The sequence below is a fragment of the Bubalus bubalis genome, chromosome 20, assembly GCF_019923935.1.
Source record: "Bubalus bubalis isolate 160015118507 breed Murrah chromosome 20, NDDB_SH_1, whole genome shotgun sequence".
Lineage (NCBI taxonomy): Eukaryota > Metazoa > Chordata > Mammalia > Artiodactyla > Bovidae > Bubalus > Bubalus bubalis.
This window is the reverse complement of record NC_059176.1, coordinates 63,730,588-63,749,095: the sequence shown is the minus strand read 5'-3', so window position 1 is coordinate 63,749,095 and position 18,508 is coordinate 63,730,588. Positions and strand designations below refer to the sequence as shown.

Genomic DNA, 18,508 nt, shown 5'->3' with positions numbered 1-18,508 from the left:
GTCCCTCTAACTGGATTTCTCCTGCTTAATGGCAGAGACTAGAATGGAAAATTAAATTAAAGATAGTCTTGCTGTCTTCCCTAAAGTGTGACTCTATCTTGTGAATCCCTGGAGTAAACCACCCCCACCTTTCATGCCATCAACAGAGTGATACCTGGCATCTGCAAAGGGGAGACATCTGGTATGAGGGATGACAAGGGGCTTCCGGGCTTGGTAATGGGACTCTTTCCCTTGCTGGTCACTCTTTATGCCAACCTTGGGATGGGCTTTGGGCTCTGTTGGGGACAGTGCATGAGAGATGGTTTCCTTGGTTTGTGGACAGAGGCCCTGCTTTTCACTTCAGGGATTTTCGCTTTCATTATTCATTACTTCATGTCATGAGCAGAGAAGCTCATCTTAGAAGGAAAGGTTAGCAGAGCCCAAGCACAGCAATGCCCTGCCCCATTATTCAGGGATTACCTTTATTCAGACACAACTGGGCTGTGTGTCTGCCCTGAGCTCTTTACTCCGCATCAGCCTCTGTCCACTAGGTGCTTGAGAAAGGAAAGGAAATAGGTGCCTTCTAAGCGCTACTACGGGTGCCAAATCTAAGCTTAAAAATAGGCCGGTGAGCACACACTTAGTGCAGATGCCCCTTGCTGTGGAATGTAGAAATCTAACTGATTTGGACCTCAGCAAATACGTCTGTTGCCTTTGGTTCTGCTGGTGATGCTAACACCAAGGTTTGTTAAGCACAAAGTAGGAAAAGTCCATGTAACAGCAGCAATTTTCGGAGATCCTGTTACCAGGTCAGTTTAATGATTTAAATGGAAATTTCCTCAAAAAAGGTTTTAATCACCACCAACCCTGAACAATTTTGTGTTCATTTTTGACACTTCACTATCTTCTATGCCTGGAATCCAATGAGTCTTCAAACTCCCCAAGAAGGAATACTTTGCTCTAAGAGAGATTTGTGATATAAAATCCATTGCTGTGATCCTCAAAGATGTTTTTTTTTTTTTTTTTTTTTTTTTTTTGAATTCCTGAAGCAAAAATTGTTTTTAATCATAAAACCTTGTCTCATACTATGAGGCTCAGCGGTAAAGAATGCAGGAGATGTGGGTTCGATCCCTGGATTGGGAAGATCTCCTAGGGAAAGAAATGGCAACCCACTCTAGTATTCTTGCCTGGGAAATCCCATGGACAGAGGGGCCTGGTTGTCTACAGTCTTTGGGGTTGCAAAGAGTCAGACTCAACTTAGCGACTATACAACAACAACACGCTGAAAGGACTGGAAAGTGAAGGGGCTGTGCCTGCAAGTTGGTGCTGCTGCCCTTAAGTGAGTGGTGGTTGGAGGGGATCGCCTGGAGGACCATACCCCCACCTGGTTCAAGAAGTCATCCTGCCTGCCTGGGAATCAGGGAGGATCAGGGCACAAGAAGTAAACAACTCATACCGGACTGTGTTCACATCTGTGAAGTCTTCCTAAGCATAAAACATTTATTTGTAGGCATCCAAGACTGGATCTTTAGTAACAGTGCCAAAATACTTGCTATCAAGACTCAAGGACTCCACTAAACTTTCAGTCTAGGATGGCTGGTTGAACACAGGTGTTTATCTCCTTGGCTTTTCATGATCACCTTAAAATGAATGAGCGGGAACTTATTAAAAGGTCTAGGGAGAGCAAGCTCATATCAAGTTGATGTTCATATGTTGTTTGAATGAGAATAAATAGATTTGGTTTAGATCTAGTAAATAAGCAAACAAGCACAACACACACCACCACAGTTACCTTGGAGGAGAAAGGGAACACGGCAGAGCAGATCCTGATACTCTTACATACACCACTGTCACTCACATTTTAAGGGGCAAAATAAGTTGCATGGTCACATAATTTTAAGAGGTCAAGGAAATGCATTCCTACCATGATTCCAGAGAGAGACCTGACAATATTTGGTGGCCAGCCCCATGACACAGCACCTCTAGCAAACTTCTCTGCCTTCTGGTATTTTGGTTGCCAACACGTGATATCATTCCCTGGCCCCTAACTGAAAGCCAGTCCTGATAAGCAGCAAACACCATCCATGTACGGTAGACCCCCTTATCCCTGGGGGGTACCTTTCAACACCCCCAGTGGACGACTGAAAGCATAAATGGTCGGGGGCCCTATATATATTGGGTTGGCCAAAAGGTTCCTTCAGGTTTCAACATAACATCTTATGGAAAAACCCAAATGAATTTTTTGGTTATTCCAATACTATGCTTTTTTCCCCTACAAATACACAACCTGAGATAAAGTCTAATATACAAATTAGGCACAGTAAGAGATTAATAATAACTAATAAAATCAGAGAAGGCTTAGAACGATTACAATACTATCCTGTAATACAAACTATGTAAATGTGGTCTTTCTCTCTCAAAATATCTTACTGTACAATGCCTTTTCCATCTTAATTAAGCACTTAGCATGCACTGTGGCCATAAACTTTTGCAGTTTGAGATGTGACAGCAAATTTCTTTTTACCTTGTGCACAGTTTTATAAATGGAAGATTCATTCTTACCATAGATCTTAGCAACCTAAGCATATGATTTTTCCCCCCTTTCTTTGTTAAGTCTAGAACTTCCACCTTTTCACTTAAAAAGAACTTTACAGCTTCTCTTTGGCATGTGCAAATTTCCAGCATTACTACTCTGGTGCCTTGGGGCCATTATAAAGTAAAATAAAGATCACTTGACTGTTGTGAAACTGCAATAGTCAGTCTGATAAGAGATGGCTACTAAGTGACTAATAAGCAGGTTATGGTTAACAAAGGGATAATTCACGTTCTGGGCAGGATGGAGTAGGACTGCATGAGATTTCATCACGTTAGTCAAATGGCATGCAATTTTAAACTTACTGTTATTTCTGGAATTTTCCATTTAATATTTTTAGACTACAATTAACTGCAGGTAGCTAAAACTACAGAAAGTTACACTGCAGATAAGGAGGTTACTGTATGTAGAGGCAACTCATCTGTGGCATCCTTCTCAGAAGAGTCTGCAACAAATGGGAGAGACCAAGATAACCGAAATGTGAAAAACAAGATAACTCAAATAATAGAAGTTCCGGATCTCTAATAACTATTCTTAGAAATATTTGAGAAGTGATTTTACTCAAAAAACCAGTACAGAGTGCCATGAGAAGAAGCAATCAGAAAACAAAAAGGAGATCTCAATTATTAAAACTATGACTATCATATTAAAACCTTGGAATAAAAAGCACCATACATAAAGAAATGACAAATGACAGAAAAAAATATATGCAAGTCTAGTTAAGAGTTTCAGTCCAAAATATATTAAATACACATTAATAGATAAAAATATATTTTCAAGTCTCTTGCTTATAAATAAAAACAACAAGCCAGTAGGAGAATGGACAACACTTGTGAATACGGTAGTTAACTGAAGAGAAAACTCAAATGACCAATATGCTCAGATGCAGATCCACACTGGAATGAGGGAAGCGCACATTACATGTTGATATCATACTGTTTCACATCTTACACTAGCAAATATCAAGAGGATTGATGATAATATCCAGTATCTGTACATGTGAACCAACATGTATTCTCCTATAGAATTGGCTAACTTCTTTATTAGTTAAGGCATTATGGAGAGCAATTTGGTGTACATTTAACATTTAAACTGCATGTATATTTTTTCAGTAGACAGATTTATTATTGACCTCTGTGTTGAATAGAATGCAGGTGAGTCAAGACAGTCTAGGTTTGGTTATTTTTGGTTTTAGGCTAAACCTGTCAATATCTGATCACTTTTCATCTATAGAAAAAGTCAATATTTACACTTTCCCACAGTGGTAATGATGTTGTCATCTTCACTCTAATGCATAATTAGAAAACAAGCTTCTTTCTCTAAAGCTGACTTCTTGGAAACAGTCCTAGGACTTAGCACAAAGCAGTAAGTTTTACTTAAGAAATACTCAATTTGCATGTATGTTGAACAGTTTCAATGGTTCAATGAAGACCTACAAGACCTTCTAGAAATAACACCCAAAAAAGATGTCCTTTTCATTATAGGGGACTGGAATGCCAAACTAGGAAGTCAAGGAATACCTGGAGTAACAGGCAGATTTGGCCTTGGAGTACAGAATGAAGCAGAGCAAAGGCTAATAGAGTTTTGCCAAGAGAACACACTGGTCATAGCAAACACCCTCTTCCAACAACACAAGAGAAGACTCTACACATGGACATCACCAGATGGTCAACACTGAAATCAGATTGATTACATTCTTTGCAGCCAAAGATGGAGAAGCTCTGTACAGTCAGCAAAAACAAGACCGGGAGCTGACTGTGGCTCAGATCATGAACCCCTTATTGCCAAATTCAGACTTAAATTGAAGAAAGTAGGAAAAACCACTAGACCATTCCTGTATGACCTAAATCAAATCCCTTATGATTATACAGTGGAAGTGACAAATAGATTCAAGGGATTAGATCGGATAGACAGAATGCCTGAAGAACTATGGATGGAGGTTTGTGACATTGTGCAGGAGGCCATGATGAAGGCCATCCCCAAGAAAAAGAAATGCAAAGAGACAAAATGATTGTCTGAGGAGGACTTATAGATAGCTGAGAAAAGAAGAGAAGTGAAAGGCAAAGGAGAAAAGGAAAGATATAAACATCTGAATGCAGAGTTCCAAAGAACAGCAAGGAGAGAGAAGAAAGCCTTCCTCAGTGATCAGTGCAAAGAAGTAGAGGAAAACAATAGAATGGGAAAGACTAGAGATCTCTTCAAAAAATTAGAGATACCAAGGGAAATTTTCATGCAAAGATGGGCACAATAAAGGACAGAAATGGTATGGACCTAACAGAAGCAGAAGATATTAAGAAGAGGTGGCAAGAATACACAGAAGAACTATACAAAAGAGATCTTCATCACCCAGATAATCACGATGGTGTGATCACTCACCTAGAGCCAGACATCCTGGAATGTGAAGTCAAGTGAGCCTTGGGAAGCATCACTATGAACAAAGCTAGTGGAGGTGATGAAATTCCAGTTGAGCTATTTCATATCCTAAAAGATGATGCTGTGGAAGTGCTGCACTCAATATGCCAGCAAATTTGGAAAATGCAGCAGTGGCCACAGGACTGGAAAAAGTCAGTTTTCATTCCAATCCCAAAGAAAGGCAATGCCAAAGAATGCTCAAACTACTGCACAATTGCACTCATCTCACATGCTAGCAAAGTCATGCTCAAAATTCTCCAAGCCAGGCTTCAACAGTACATGATCCATGAACTTTCAGATGTTCGAGCTGGATTTAGAAAGGGCAGAGGAACCAGAGATCAAATTGCCAACATCTGTTGGATCACAGAAAAAGCAAGAGAGTACCAGAAAAAACATCTACTTCTGCTTTATTGACTATGCCAAAGACTTTGACTGTGTGGATCACAACAAACTGGAAAATTCTTAAAGAGATGGGAAAACCAGACCACCTTACCTGTCTCCTGAGAAATCTGTATGCAGGTCAGGAAGCAACAGTCAGAACTGGACATGAAACAACACACTGGTTCCAAATTGGGAAAGGAATACTTCAAGGCTATACATTGTCATCCTGCTTATTTAACTTATATGAAAAGTACATCATAAGAAATGCTGAACTGGGATGAAGTACAAGCTGGAATCAAGATTACTGGGAGAAATATTAATAACTTCAGATATCCAGATGACACCACCCTTATGGCAGAAAACAAAGAACTAAAGAGCCTCTTGATGAAAGTGAAAGAGGAGAGTGAAAAAGTTGGCTTAAAACTCAACATTCAGAAAACGAAGATCATGACATCCGGTCCCATCACTTCATGGCAAATAGATGGGGACAAAGTGGAAACAGTGAGAGACTTTATTTTGGGGGGCTCCAAAATCACTGCAGACAGTGACTGCAGCCATGAAATCAAAAGATGCTTGCTCCTTCGAAGAAAAGTTATGACCAACCTAGACAGCTTATTTAAAAGCAGAGAAATTACTTTGCCAACAAATGTCCATCTAGTCAAAGCTATGGTTTTTCCAGTAGTCATGTATGGATATGAGAGAGGGACCATAAAGAAAGCTGAGCACCGAAGAATTGATGCTTTTGAACTGTGGTGTTGGAGAAGACTCTTGAGAGTCCCTTGGACTGCAAGGAAATCCAACCAGTCAATCCTAAAGGAAATCAGTCCTGAATAGTCATTGGAAGGACTGATGCTGAACCTGAAACTCCAATACTTTGGCCACCTGATGCAAAGAACTGACTCATTTGAAAAGACCCGGATGCTGGGAAAGATTAAAGGCAGGAGGAAAAGGAATGACAGAAGATGAGATGGTTGGATGGCATCACCAACTCAATAGACATGAATTTGAGCAAACTCCAGGAGTTGGTGATGGACAGGGAGGCCTGGCGTGCTGCGGTCCATGGGGTCGCAAAGAGTCGGCCACGACTGAGCGACTGAGCTGAACTGAACTGAAGGTATGTTTGACCCAGCAATTCTCACAGCTGATGTGTGTGACATTGTATATATGCATAGATAGACGTGCAAAGCTGTTCATTGCAATTTATGATTTTTTAACGCTTTTGCAGAGGTTTAATTCACATACCATAAGATTCATCCATTTAAGGTGTACAATTCAAAGGGCTTTAGTAAATGTACAGCGTTCTTCAGCCATGATCACAGTTATCCCAGAAAGAAACCCCACACCCGTTAGCAGTCATTCCCCATCTCCCTCCCCCTACCCCAGCCCTAGGTAGCTACTTTCTGTGTCTATTTGTCTGTTCTGGACATTTTCTATAAATGGCATCATACAATATGTGATCTTTGTGACTGGCCTTAGTAATTTAGTATAGTATTTTCAAGTTTCTTCCATATTATATCATTTATCAGTGTTTCATTTTTTTTTTTTTTGCTAAATCATACCCATTGTAAAAATGGATTTCATATTTTTAAAATGTGAATGTAAAAATACATTCATTACTTGGTGGACATTTGAGTTTTTTCTGCTTTTTTGGTTATAATGAATAATGCTGATATAAACCTTTGTGTATAAGTTTTTATATGGACATATTTTTCATTCTTCTTGGGTATATAATATATAGGAGTAGGATTGGTAGGTTGTATGGTAATTCTATTTTTCCTGTTTTGAGGAACTATCAAACTCTTCTCCAATATTCCTCTACCATTTTACATTCCTACTAGCAGTAAGTGAGGGGTTCAAATTCTCCACATTCTCTCCAGCACTGGTTATTGTTTATCATTTTTATTATAGGTATCCTAGTAAGTATGAAGTGGTATCACATTGTTTTGATTTGTATTTCTTTAATTACTAATGAAGCTGAGACTCTTTTCATGTGCCTTTTGGCCTTTCATGCATCGTCTTTGGAGAAATGTCTATTAAAATACTTTGCCCATTTTTAAATTGGATTGTTTGCCACTTTATTATTGAGTTGTAAGGTTTCTTTATATACTCTGGACATAGTTCTTTTATCAAAATGATTTGCAAATATTTTCTCCCAGTGTATGAGTTTGCCTTTTCACTTTCTTGATGGTATCCTTTGAAGCACAAAGTTTAAAATTTTAATATGATCCATTTTCTTTTTTTCCTTCTGTTGCTTGTGCGTTTGTTGCCAAAACTCAGCCTCTGTTCACCGGTGCTAAATAGAAATGCAGACCCAGAGTTTTGGATGAAGTAGAAAAGAGTGGATTTTATTGCTTTGCCAGGCAAAGGGGGCCACAGTGGGCTGCTGCCCTCAAGATTGTATGACCCACCCTGGAGGGGATGGTGAGAAGTTTTTCAGTGTTCAAGGAACAGGGCATGATCAGCTTGTGGACAATTCTTGGGTTGGTTGGCATCAGGGTGAAGTTTCAAGCATCATCGATTTTCTGGTTTCAACCAGTCTAGAGTCTGTGTTCTTGTTGATAAGCAGTTTTCATCTGGAGGGGTCTGTTTCCCAGACAACTTAGGAATGTGTGTCAAGCCTTTATCTATGTCATTCAGGGAAGTGGGAGTTCGGTGATTCTGCTATGTGGCAGAATTATAGTCTGAATCGTTACCAGTTCCCTAGCCCAACAGCCATTCTTCATTTTTGCATCTTCACATTTCCCAGTCATTAACTCTTGAATCAGCATTGTACTTCAAAAGACAAGAATACAGGGACTTGTACAGTTTCACTTTTGCTATCTAAAAAACTAGTGCCTAATCCAAGGATACAAAGATTTCTTTCACTGTTTTCTTCTAGGAATTTTATAGTTTTAGCTCTAAGATTTAGGTCTATGACCAATTTTAGTTAGGTTTTTATGTACAGTTTGAGGTAAAAGTCCCTCTTCATTCCTTTGTATGTAAATATACAGTCATCCCAACACTGTTGAAAATAATGTTCTTTCTCCATTGAATATTCTTGGCATTTTTGTTTTAAGAAATCAATAAGGGACTTATTTCTAGAGTCTCAATTGTATTTCATTAATAGAAATATCTGTCCTTAGGCTAGTACCACGTTGTCCTGATTACAGGAGCTGACTAGGACTTTGAAAGCAAGAATTGTCAGTCCTCCAACTTTATTCTTTTTAAATATTGTTTTGGCTATTCTGGATCCCTTGCATTTGCATATGAATTTGAGAATCACCTTGTCATTTTGGGGGGAAAAAAATCTGGAATTTTAGTAAGGATTTTGTTTAATCTGTAAATCAATTTTTAGGTATTCCCACCTTAACAATGTTAAGTCTTCTGATCCCTGAACATGTAGTGTCATTCCATTTATTTATATTTTCTTTAATATCTTTCAACTAGATTTCTGTAGTCTTTGGTGTAGATATCTTATACATCTTTTATTAAATTTTTTCCTGATTGTTTTTAATATTAAGTCAAGTGTTTTTCTTAATTTCATTTGGAAATGTTTAACCCTAATGAATACAAATGCAGTCAATTTTTGTATATTGATCTCATATCTTGCAACCTTGCTGAACCTGTTCTATCAGATCTTAATGGCTTCCCTAGTATTTTTCTATATATAAAGTCTTGACATCTGCAAATAGAGATAATTTTACTTCTTCCTTTCCAATTTGAATGCCTTTTGAAAATCTTTTTCTTGCCTAATTGACGGAGAGAGAACTTTTAGTACAGTGTTGAATAGAACTGGCAAGAGCATTTCCTGAACATCCTTTTCGTCTTCCTGATCTTAAAAGTAAACCATTAAATATTTTACCATTTAGTTTGATGTTAGCTGTGGGTTTTTTATAAATGCTCTTTATTAGGCTGAGGAAGTTTCCTTTTATTCCTAGTTTGTTAAGTATTTTCATCATGGAATAGTATTAAGTTTGCCAAATGCTTTCTCTGTGTCCATTGAAATGAAAAAGTGTTTTGTCCTTTTTCAGATAAATTACATTGGTTGATTTTTATATGTTGAACCAATCTTGAATTCCTAGGATAAATTATCTTTGACCATGGTATATAATCTCTTTTTACATTGTTGAAATAGGTTGCTAGTATTTCACTGAGGGGTCTTGTGTGCATATTCATATCAGATCAGATCAGATCAGATCAGTCGCTCAGTCATGTCCGACTCTTTGTGACCCCATGAATCGCAGTATGCCAGGCCTCCCTGTCCATCACCAACTCCCGGAGTTCACTGAGACTCATGTCCATCGAGTCAGTGATGCCATCCAGCCATCTCATCCTCTGTCGTCCCCTGCTCCTCCTGCCCCCAATCCCTCCCAGCATCAGAGTCTTTTCCAATGAGTCAACTCTTCACATGAGGTGGCCAAAGTACTGGAGTTTCAGCTTTAGCATCATTCCTTCCAAAGAAATCCCAGGGCTGATCTCCTTCAGAATGGACTGGTTGGATCTCTTTGCAGTCCAAGGGACTCTCAAGAGTCTTCTCCAACACCACAGTTCAAAAGCGTCAATTCTTTGGCGCTCAGCCTTCTTCACAGTCCAACTCTCACATCCATACATGACCACTGGAAAAACCATAGCCTTGACTAGACGAACCTTTGTTGGCAAAGTAATGTCTCTGCTTTTGAATATGCTATCTAGGTTGGTCTTTACTTTCCTTCCAAGGAGTAAACATCTTTTAATTTCATGGCTGCAGTCACCATCTGCAGTGATTTTGGAGCCCAGAAAAATAAAGTCTGACAGTTTCCACTGTTTCCCCGTCTATTTCCCATGAAGTGATGGGACCAGATGCCATGATCTTCGTTTTCTGAATGTTGAGCTTTAAGCAAACTTTTTCACTCTCCACTTTCACTTTCATCAAGAGGCTTTTTAGTTCTTCTTCACTTTCTGCCATAAGGGTGGTGTCATCTGCATATCTGAGGTTATTGACATTTCTCCTGGCAATCTTGATTCCAGCTTGTGCTTCTTCCAGCCCAGCGTTTCTCATGATGTACTCTGCATATAAGTTAAATAATCAGGGTGACAATATACAGCCTTGACGAACTCCTTTTCCTATTTGGAACCAGTCTGTTGTTCCATGTCCAGTTCTAACTGTTGCTTCCTGACCTGCATACAAATTTCTCAAGAGGCAGGTCAGGTGTTCTGGTATTCCCATCTCTTTCAGAATTTTCCACAGTTTATTGTGATCCACACAGTCAAAGGCTTTGGCATAGTCAATAAAGCAGAAATAGATGTTTTTATGGAACTCTCTTGCTTTTTCCATGATCCACCGGATGTTGGCAATTTAATCTCTGGTTCCTCTGCCTTTCTAAAACCAGCTTGAACATCAGTAAGTTCACGGTTCACATATTGCTGAAGCCTGGCTTGGAGAATTTTGAGCATTACTTTACTAGCGTGTGAGATGAGTGCAATTGTGTGGTAGTTTGAGCATTCTTTGGCATTGCCTTTCTTTGGGATTGGAATGAAAACTGACCTTTTCCAGTCCTGTGGCCACTGCTGAGTTTTCCAAATTTGCTGGCATATTGAGTGCAGCACTTTCACAGCATCATCTTTCAGGATTTGAAAGAGCTCAACTGGAATTCCATCACCTCCACTAGCTTTGCTCATAGTGATGCTTTCTAAGGCCCACTTGACTTCACATTCCAGGATGTCTGGCTCTAGGTGAGTGATCACACCATCTTGATTATCTTGGTCGTGAAGATCTTTTTTGTACAGTTCTTCTGTGTATTCTTGCCATCTCTTCTTAATATCTTCTGCTTCTGTTAGGTCCATACCATTTCTGTCCTTTATCGAGCCCATCTTTGCATGAAATGTTCCTTTGGTATCTCTGATTTTCTTGAAGAGATCCCCAGTCTTTCCCATTCTGTTGTTTTCCTCTATTTCTTTGCACTGATCACTGAAGAAGGCTTTCTTGTCTCTTCTTACTATTCTTTATAACTCTGCATTCAGATGTTTATATCTTTCCTTTTCTCCTTTGCTTTTCACTTCTCTTCTTTTCACAGCTATTTGTAAGGCCTCCCCAGACAGCCATTTTACTTTTTTGCATTTCTTTTCCATGGGGATGGTCTTGATCCCTGTCTCCTGTACAATGTCACGAACCTCATTTCATAGTTCATCAGGCACTCTATCTATCAGATCTAGGCCCTTAAATCTATTTCTCACTTCCACTGTATAATCATAACGGATTTGATTTAGGTCATACCTGAATGGTCTAGTGGTTTTCCTTACTTTCTTCAATTTAAGTCTGAATTTGGCACTAAGGAGTTCATGGTCTGAGCCACAGTCAGCTCCTGGTCTTGTTTTTGCTGACTGTATAGAGCTTCTCCATCTTTGGCTGCAAAGAATATAATCAATCTGATTTCGGTGTTGACCATCTGGTGATGCCCATGTATATATGATATAGCATATTTTCTAAAAGTGACAATTTTGAAATAACCTTAATGTCCTAAATGACAATTTTTAAATAACCTAAATCAGTAGGGGAGTAGTTGCATAAGCTACAGAGCAATGTAAATGAAAAATAAGGAGAGCTATATATACATGGATAGAAGACATAGCCTGCTTTTCTTAAAAAAATGTGGTATAATACAATACTCACATGCTTTTCCTAACACTTAAATAAAATATAGACAAAACATATACTGTGTGATATTTTCATATTTGTTTTGTGTAGACATTGGTATAAGCAGTAAAATATCTGAATGAATATACATCAGACTGATGGTGGCAGTTCCCACAGGGGATCAGAGTGGGATTTGCCTGTATTAAAATTTTTATAATGGGGAAATATACATGTATATTTCTGTAAATTTAAAATACATAAATGTTTACAAACATAAAAATTAACTCACTGATACATATAAACCCATGTCTTAACAAATTTTACTGTGATCCAACCAGTCCATTCTAAAGGTGATCAGCCCTGGGTGTTCTTTGGAAGGAATGATGCTAAAGCTGAAAACTCCAGTACTTTGGCCACCTCACGTGAAGAGTTGACTCATTGGAAAAGACTCTGATGCTGGGAGGGATTGGGGACAGGAGGAAAAGGGGACGACAGAGGATGAGATGGCTGGATAGCATCACCAACTCGATGGATGTGAGTCTGAGTGAACTCCAGGAGGTGGTGATGGACAAGGAGGCCTGGCGTGCTGATTCCTGGGGTTGCAAAGAGTCGGACACGACTGAGCGACCGAACTGAACAGAACTGAAGGGAAACTTCTGTTAGCCCATAACACAGTCCTATTATTACCACACAAACATAGAAGCAGTTGGTACAATTAAAACTGTCAGCTAAAAACTGGTAATAAATTTAGAAAGAGATTAATATAGGATCAACACAGATATACTGCAATAGGAAAAGGAGGAAAGGGACAAGAACAAATGACCAGTGTAAAGAAAAAAAAAAAACTCACCAGCAAAATATTACCAAGGAGAAGCTGAAAATTATCATCCAACATTATTGCTGTAAATTCCAAAAACTGATTAAGTAATAGCCTCAATGAAAGAACTCATTGGTAAGACATGAGAGCTCAAGGAACAGCCAGTGAAGCAACAGAGGGAAATGAAATGAGACTCAGCTGAGGAAAAGGGCAGAGGAAGAAAATGAGTCCATTACAGAAAGCACGTCTGCATGGATTCGAAGGAAAGGGACACCACTGAGAACACAGTGAGAAGCATGGAGGACAGGACTGAGAAAAACAAGCAAAGCAGAGTGGAAATAAAGAATCAGAGGGGTAAGAAACTGAATGAGCATTAGGGAAGAAAAAGCGGGTCAAACATAAATAATTTGGTATCCCTGAAGAAAGAACACTAACAAATTGATAATATATATATATATTATCAGTGGCAGAAGGAAATATATTTCCTTCTCCAGAGATCTTCACAACCCAGGAATTGAACCTGCATCTCCTGAATTTCAGGCAGACTGTTTACCGCTGAGCCATCTGGAACATCCCATGGACAAAGGAGCCAGGCGGGCTGTAGTCCACAGGATCACAAAAGAGTTGGACACGACTTAGCAACTTAATAACAACATATATATACATGTATATACATATACATATATGTATGTATGTATACATATATATGTGTGTGTGTGTATGTATATGTATGTATATATAGTATATTTTACTATATTACAATTCAGAAGCTATAATTTTCTTTGAGTCCATCTCAAAGAGAACTAACTTGAGGCAAGCAAGAATCTGCTGGAAAAACTGGAAAAAGGACACACAGTGAACATTAAATCTATTTTTAGGACTAAAATAACTGCAGGAATTATCTTAGAGTGCAAAAGATAAATAAATTAACAGTGTAGAAATGATTCAGTAAATATTGAAGGGCAGTGTAAGAGAATGAAGGGCAATGTATTATGTGGATTTCCTCATCTTTTAATATCCAGAGATTAAAATAGTTTATAGCTGATAAGTCATGTATTAGAAGTGTAAATATAATTAAAGGTTTACAGGAAAACATCAAAATAAAAAAGAGATAACAGTGAACTAAAATGGATGGATGAGGGAAAAACAGAGCTCAGATACTGAACCACACACCATGTTAGCCATGAGAAGCGTGACTGCCGTTAAACTGCTCTGAGATCTGTGTTGTCTGGGTGAAAAGAAGTATGATGATCTCAGTAGATGCAAAAAAGCACTCGATTAACTTCAGTACCTCTTCATAACACAACTCTTAACAAATTAGGAAAAAAGAGGACTTCCCTAACCTGATAAATGATGCCTATCATATTCTCACTGCTGACATCATTTTCAGTGGGAAAATTCCCTTCCTCCAACTTCATGAATAAGACAAGGATGTCACTATCTCATGTGGCCCACAATGTGGTTTTGTAAGTTCCAACCAGAATGGTGAAAGGAGAAGAAATCCAAGGCATAAAGATCAGAAAGGAAGAAACAAAACTGTCATTCGGGCACATTTCAGTTAGCAACATAGAAACCCAGCTAAAATACACAAATTATTATAAATGATAAGTGTTAGAAAGACAGCCAACTATAGGATATATTGAGTTGGCCAAAAAGTTCATTTGTGTTTTTACGGGAGTCTTCGACCAATCCAATATCTTATAGTATCAATATACTTTCTACCGTATCCTTTTATAACTTTAAAATTTTGCACCTTGGGTACACATTGCCAGACAAAACTCTTAATTATTTTAAAGTTGTCCCTGATCTTTTAAAACTATATACGGTATTCTGTTGGCATAAAATGATGTGCATATGTTTATACGCATTAAAAGTTGCTGAAAAGGCTGGTCATCAAAAATAAGGGTAATTTTCAATGTTTGTTTTTAGTTTTTCCCCTTTTGTTGGTTTGAATTATCATGTACTATATTTATAATGAAAATTGAGCCATGTTTACTATGAGAAAATGAGGAAATAAACTGCTCAAAATAGATTTCCATAATCTCTACATACTTGGGCCAGAAATTTCTCATTTTTAAAACTCCCCTGCTGATTCTGATGATCACATTTGGGAACCACAAGGGTAGGATTTATCGTCTAATTTGGGATCATCAGCTAAATTGCTGAAGCAAATGTGTATTACCTTTGTCTAAAACCCAAATGTAAACCAAAACCAAGTGATTACCAGCCTACATTTTAGAATCTCGCTATTATGTTGGGCTCATTAATTGACGCAGTTGCCCTCGTTAACCAGGCTTTCGCCAGCCCCTGACTTCCTCCCTGGCAGCCTCAGTCATTTCCTTCCAGAACTTCACTAACCACCTGCCGTATTGGGCATGTGTGGGGTCAGAGCATGGGCGGAAGGCCCTGGCCTCTGAGGGACCCCATTATACTTGGAAATACTCAGGGAAATGGACAGAAGTATTCACTGCAGTGGTTGCAGAAAAGTCCAAAGGGCAGTGAAAGCAGGAAATGATACCTGTGATAAGGCAGTGGTTTTGTCATAGGGCAAGTAGCCCAGTTTCTGCCGTCATCCCATAGAACCAGGGACAAAGTTCAGCAAAGATGGAAGGAACCCAGGAGATGGTGCGGCCGGGGACATTTAGCACCCGTGCTCCAGGCCAGTGCTCTTCACACAGAACTCCAGGCTCGTAGTTTACTGGGGCTGCTGCAGCCAAGTACCACAGGGAGGCATTAACAGGAGACGCACACTGTCTCCATTTGGGGGGTGGTAGTCTGAGATCAGTTGTTGGCAGTGTTGGTTTCTCGTGCAGGTGAGAAAGAATCTGTCCCATGCCTCTCTCCTGCTTTTGGTGTTTTGCTGGCAGTCTTCGGCTTGTAAGAGGCATCATCTTGATCTCCGCTTCGTGATTATACAGAGTTCTCCCTGTGTACATGTCTGTGTCCAGTCTTCCTCTTGTTATAATTGCACCAGTCATATAGGACTGGGGGCCCACCTGCTCCAGTATGACCTCGTCTTAACTAATTACGTCTGCAACAGCCCAGTTTCCAATAAGGTCACATTCTGAGGTCCTGGAGCTTAGGACTTCATCATATGGATTTGGGGGTGGGAGAGACCTAGTTCAACTCGTAACACATGCAAATGGTGCTCTCTGGAATTTGGGCAGCCAGGATATTCTGGCTATAGAAGAACGCTTCTTATTAGTTGACCAGCTTGATTTCTCAAGAGCTCTGAAGTCACCGTCGGGGTGGAGCAGCAGGTTTTGGTGGGGTTTGCTGTGAGCCTGTACTGGCGGGTGGAGGTATGTTGGCTCACCTGTGTGTTATCTGTCACTACAGGTTATATTGAAGCTGCCATCATTCCAGCTGGAGCTCGAAGGATTCGTGTGGTGGAGGATAAACCTGCCCACAGTTTTCTGGGTAAAACAAAAATGTTTGACTCATAGTTTATGTTCTGAACATTGATTTGGACGATCAAGCTGCTAATTTGGGTCAGCGAAATGCTGACACGGTGCTCTCAGGCCATTGATTTTAACTCATATTTTAGGCATAGTGAGCAATCAGCAGGTACCAAGCAGTACTGTTGTGTTTGACTAATGTGCAGCCAACCCCAAGGTGGATGAGGGGAGGGGCTGAATAGGAACCCCCGGCTTTGGACAGGAAGGCAGGTGATAGAAGAGTGAATGAAGGAAGTTGTAAGGAATTGGGGTAGGCTAAGTGCCCCAAAGTATCTCCAGGAGCGCTCAGGCAGCCAGAGCCTGAGCAGCAAGGGTGCAGCACCCAACTTGTGGGAGCTCCTGTAGGCTGTGGATGGCTCTCGGGGTGACTCCTTATCTGGAAAAAGAATAACTGCTCTCAATCTAATGGAAGCCCAGAAGAACACCGGTTTCACGAAGTACTGTGTGCCCCAAATTCCCAGTGCCAACTGCATGGATGGTTGCTCATCTTTCTGTAGAAGGATTAAGTTGCATTCTGCACTGGTCTTCATTGCCTTCGACAGAGCTGACAGAACTGTGCTTAAAGCCCAAGCATTGTTCCGTTTAGCCCCTTCTTTGCCACAGAAGATCCTCTGAGTGTGTCCTAAACTCAATTCTCAGGCTCTCCACGAGTCCCTGAAAGGTCCACCTCGTGCTCAGGTTCCAGGGCAGTACCAGTGCTGAGCTCCTGAGCTCAGCTGAGCTGAGCACACAGCTGCTCCGAATGCTGCCTCGCACAGGGCCTGCCTCTGGCCTGAGCTCACTGGCATGGGACGTGCTGTGCCCCCTGGCCCCCCAGCCCTGCTCCCGCGTTCCTGTCTTGGGCTGGATTTCTCATCGAGGTGGCTAACCTCCTACCCAGGCACCCCTCTCAAGAGTCCTCATGTTGTGTCTCCCCATCTGTGTAGCAAGGTGCTGTTTGAGATTTTTTTATGTAAGACATGATCTTTTTCTGGCTTCAAACTTAAGAATTAAGCTATTTTGGCTAAAATGAAGTTTACTCATGAAACGCTTTTATTTCAACCTTTATCACTGATTTTTAAAAACATGGCTTTGTCCACATTCCTTGCTTTGTAGATATAAAAGTGTCTAAGTCTTTCTTTGAAATGGTCTCCACTTGAAAAACCCCAAGTCTGATGAGATGGATGCAGATCAAACCTCTAGTAGGCAGGTGTGCGGTGAAGACCACCATCCTATAGAGGAGTTGCAAACCACTTACAGACACCAAGATAGCCCTCTCACACCTGACTTGGGAGTGGGCACAGGAGCTCCTGTTTCTAAGTGCCTACACCAGGCTCGTGGGCAAGCAGCCCCCAGGGGTCTCCCAGACAGCCCTGCCCCATCCCAACTCTCTCACCTGCTGCCCATCCATCCGCATCCTGGAAGCCATAATGGACGTTGCTCTTCCTGCTGCCAGCCTGGGACCTGCTGTTCCTCAGGTTGGCATCCACATTGGTCTCCATCAGCCCTGTGGTTTTTCCCACGCTGGCCCGGTCCAGCCTGGCATTCTTCTGTGCAGCCATCCAAGCTGTTGCTTTACAAATAGAGCGATGCTCATAAATGCTTTCTAAAACAGGGCCTGCCCTGCTCTCCGAAACTTTTTCAAAGTGACAGCCTTTTTACTAAATTCTCGAAGAACACCAGCCCCTTCTTTCTGCCCATCTAAGAAAATTTTGTCAACTTTATCAGCATTTGTTTTGGGGTCGCATCACCCAGTGTCATGCCAAAAGTTAGCATTTCCAACTGGTCCATTGGCCCTCCCCTACCTGGAGATGTTTCTGCTCCCCAGAAGCATTGGTCCTCTGTGGGAATCTGACATCACCTTTGACCTTTATCTTATTCAAAACTCATGATCCTGGTATCTCAGGTGCTGGCACAATTCCAAGGTCAGTTTCCTGGTCCTTCCATAAAGCACCAGTAGGTGCCCTGCAAGTAAGTTCCTCAGCTTCCTGTCCTGCCCTTAAGACTTCCCAGCACCATTCCTCCAGCCCCAGGTATCTGGTAAAGGTGGGAACATGATCCTTACGTGTGCTTTTCTGTGTGATAGAATAGACAGAAGGTTGTCAGAATCCTTTAGATCCCTCGACATCTAATTCTTGTAGTGAAGATAACTTTTCACTGGAACCTGTTAGGGCCAACAAGTAACCCCTTGTGGATGCCACCGGGGGGAGCCAGCTTTTTCATGGTGGTCCCTCTCTGCCCCTCATGCCGAGGGCCACACCTTCCAATAACAACCCTGACACTGACATCGTGAGTCC

The 18,508-nt window shown here is 40.6% G+C and overlaps 1 protein-coding gene across 6 annotated transcripts in view; it reads left to right on the top strand.

Moving 5' to 3' along the window:
• ADAMTS17 (ADAM metallopeptidase with thrombospondin type 1 motif 17) overlaps nucleotides 1-18,508 on the top strand; it is a 396,657-nt gene that overhangs the window by 286,145 nt on the left and 92,004 nt on the right. For all 6 annotated transcript variants that reach the window (XM_044933289.2, XM_025271613.3, XM_044933288.2 and 3 more), the window contains exon 16: nucleotides 16,114-16,194. In XM_044933289.2, the coding sequence (XP_044789224.2) occupies nucleotides 16,114-16,194 (81 nt within the window). The remainder of the gene's footprint in view (nucleotides 1-16,113; nucleotides 16,195-18,508) is intronic.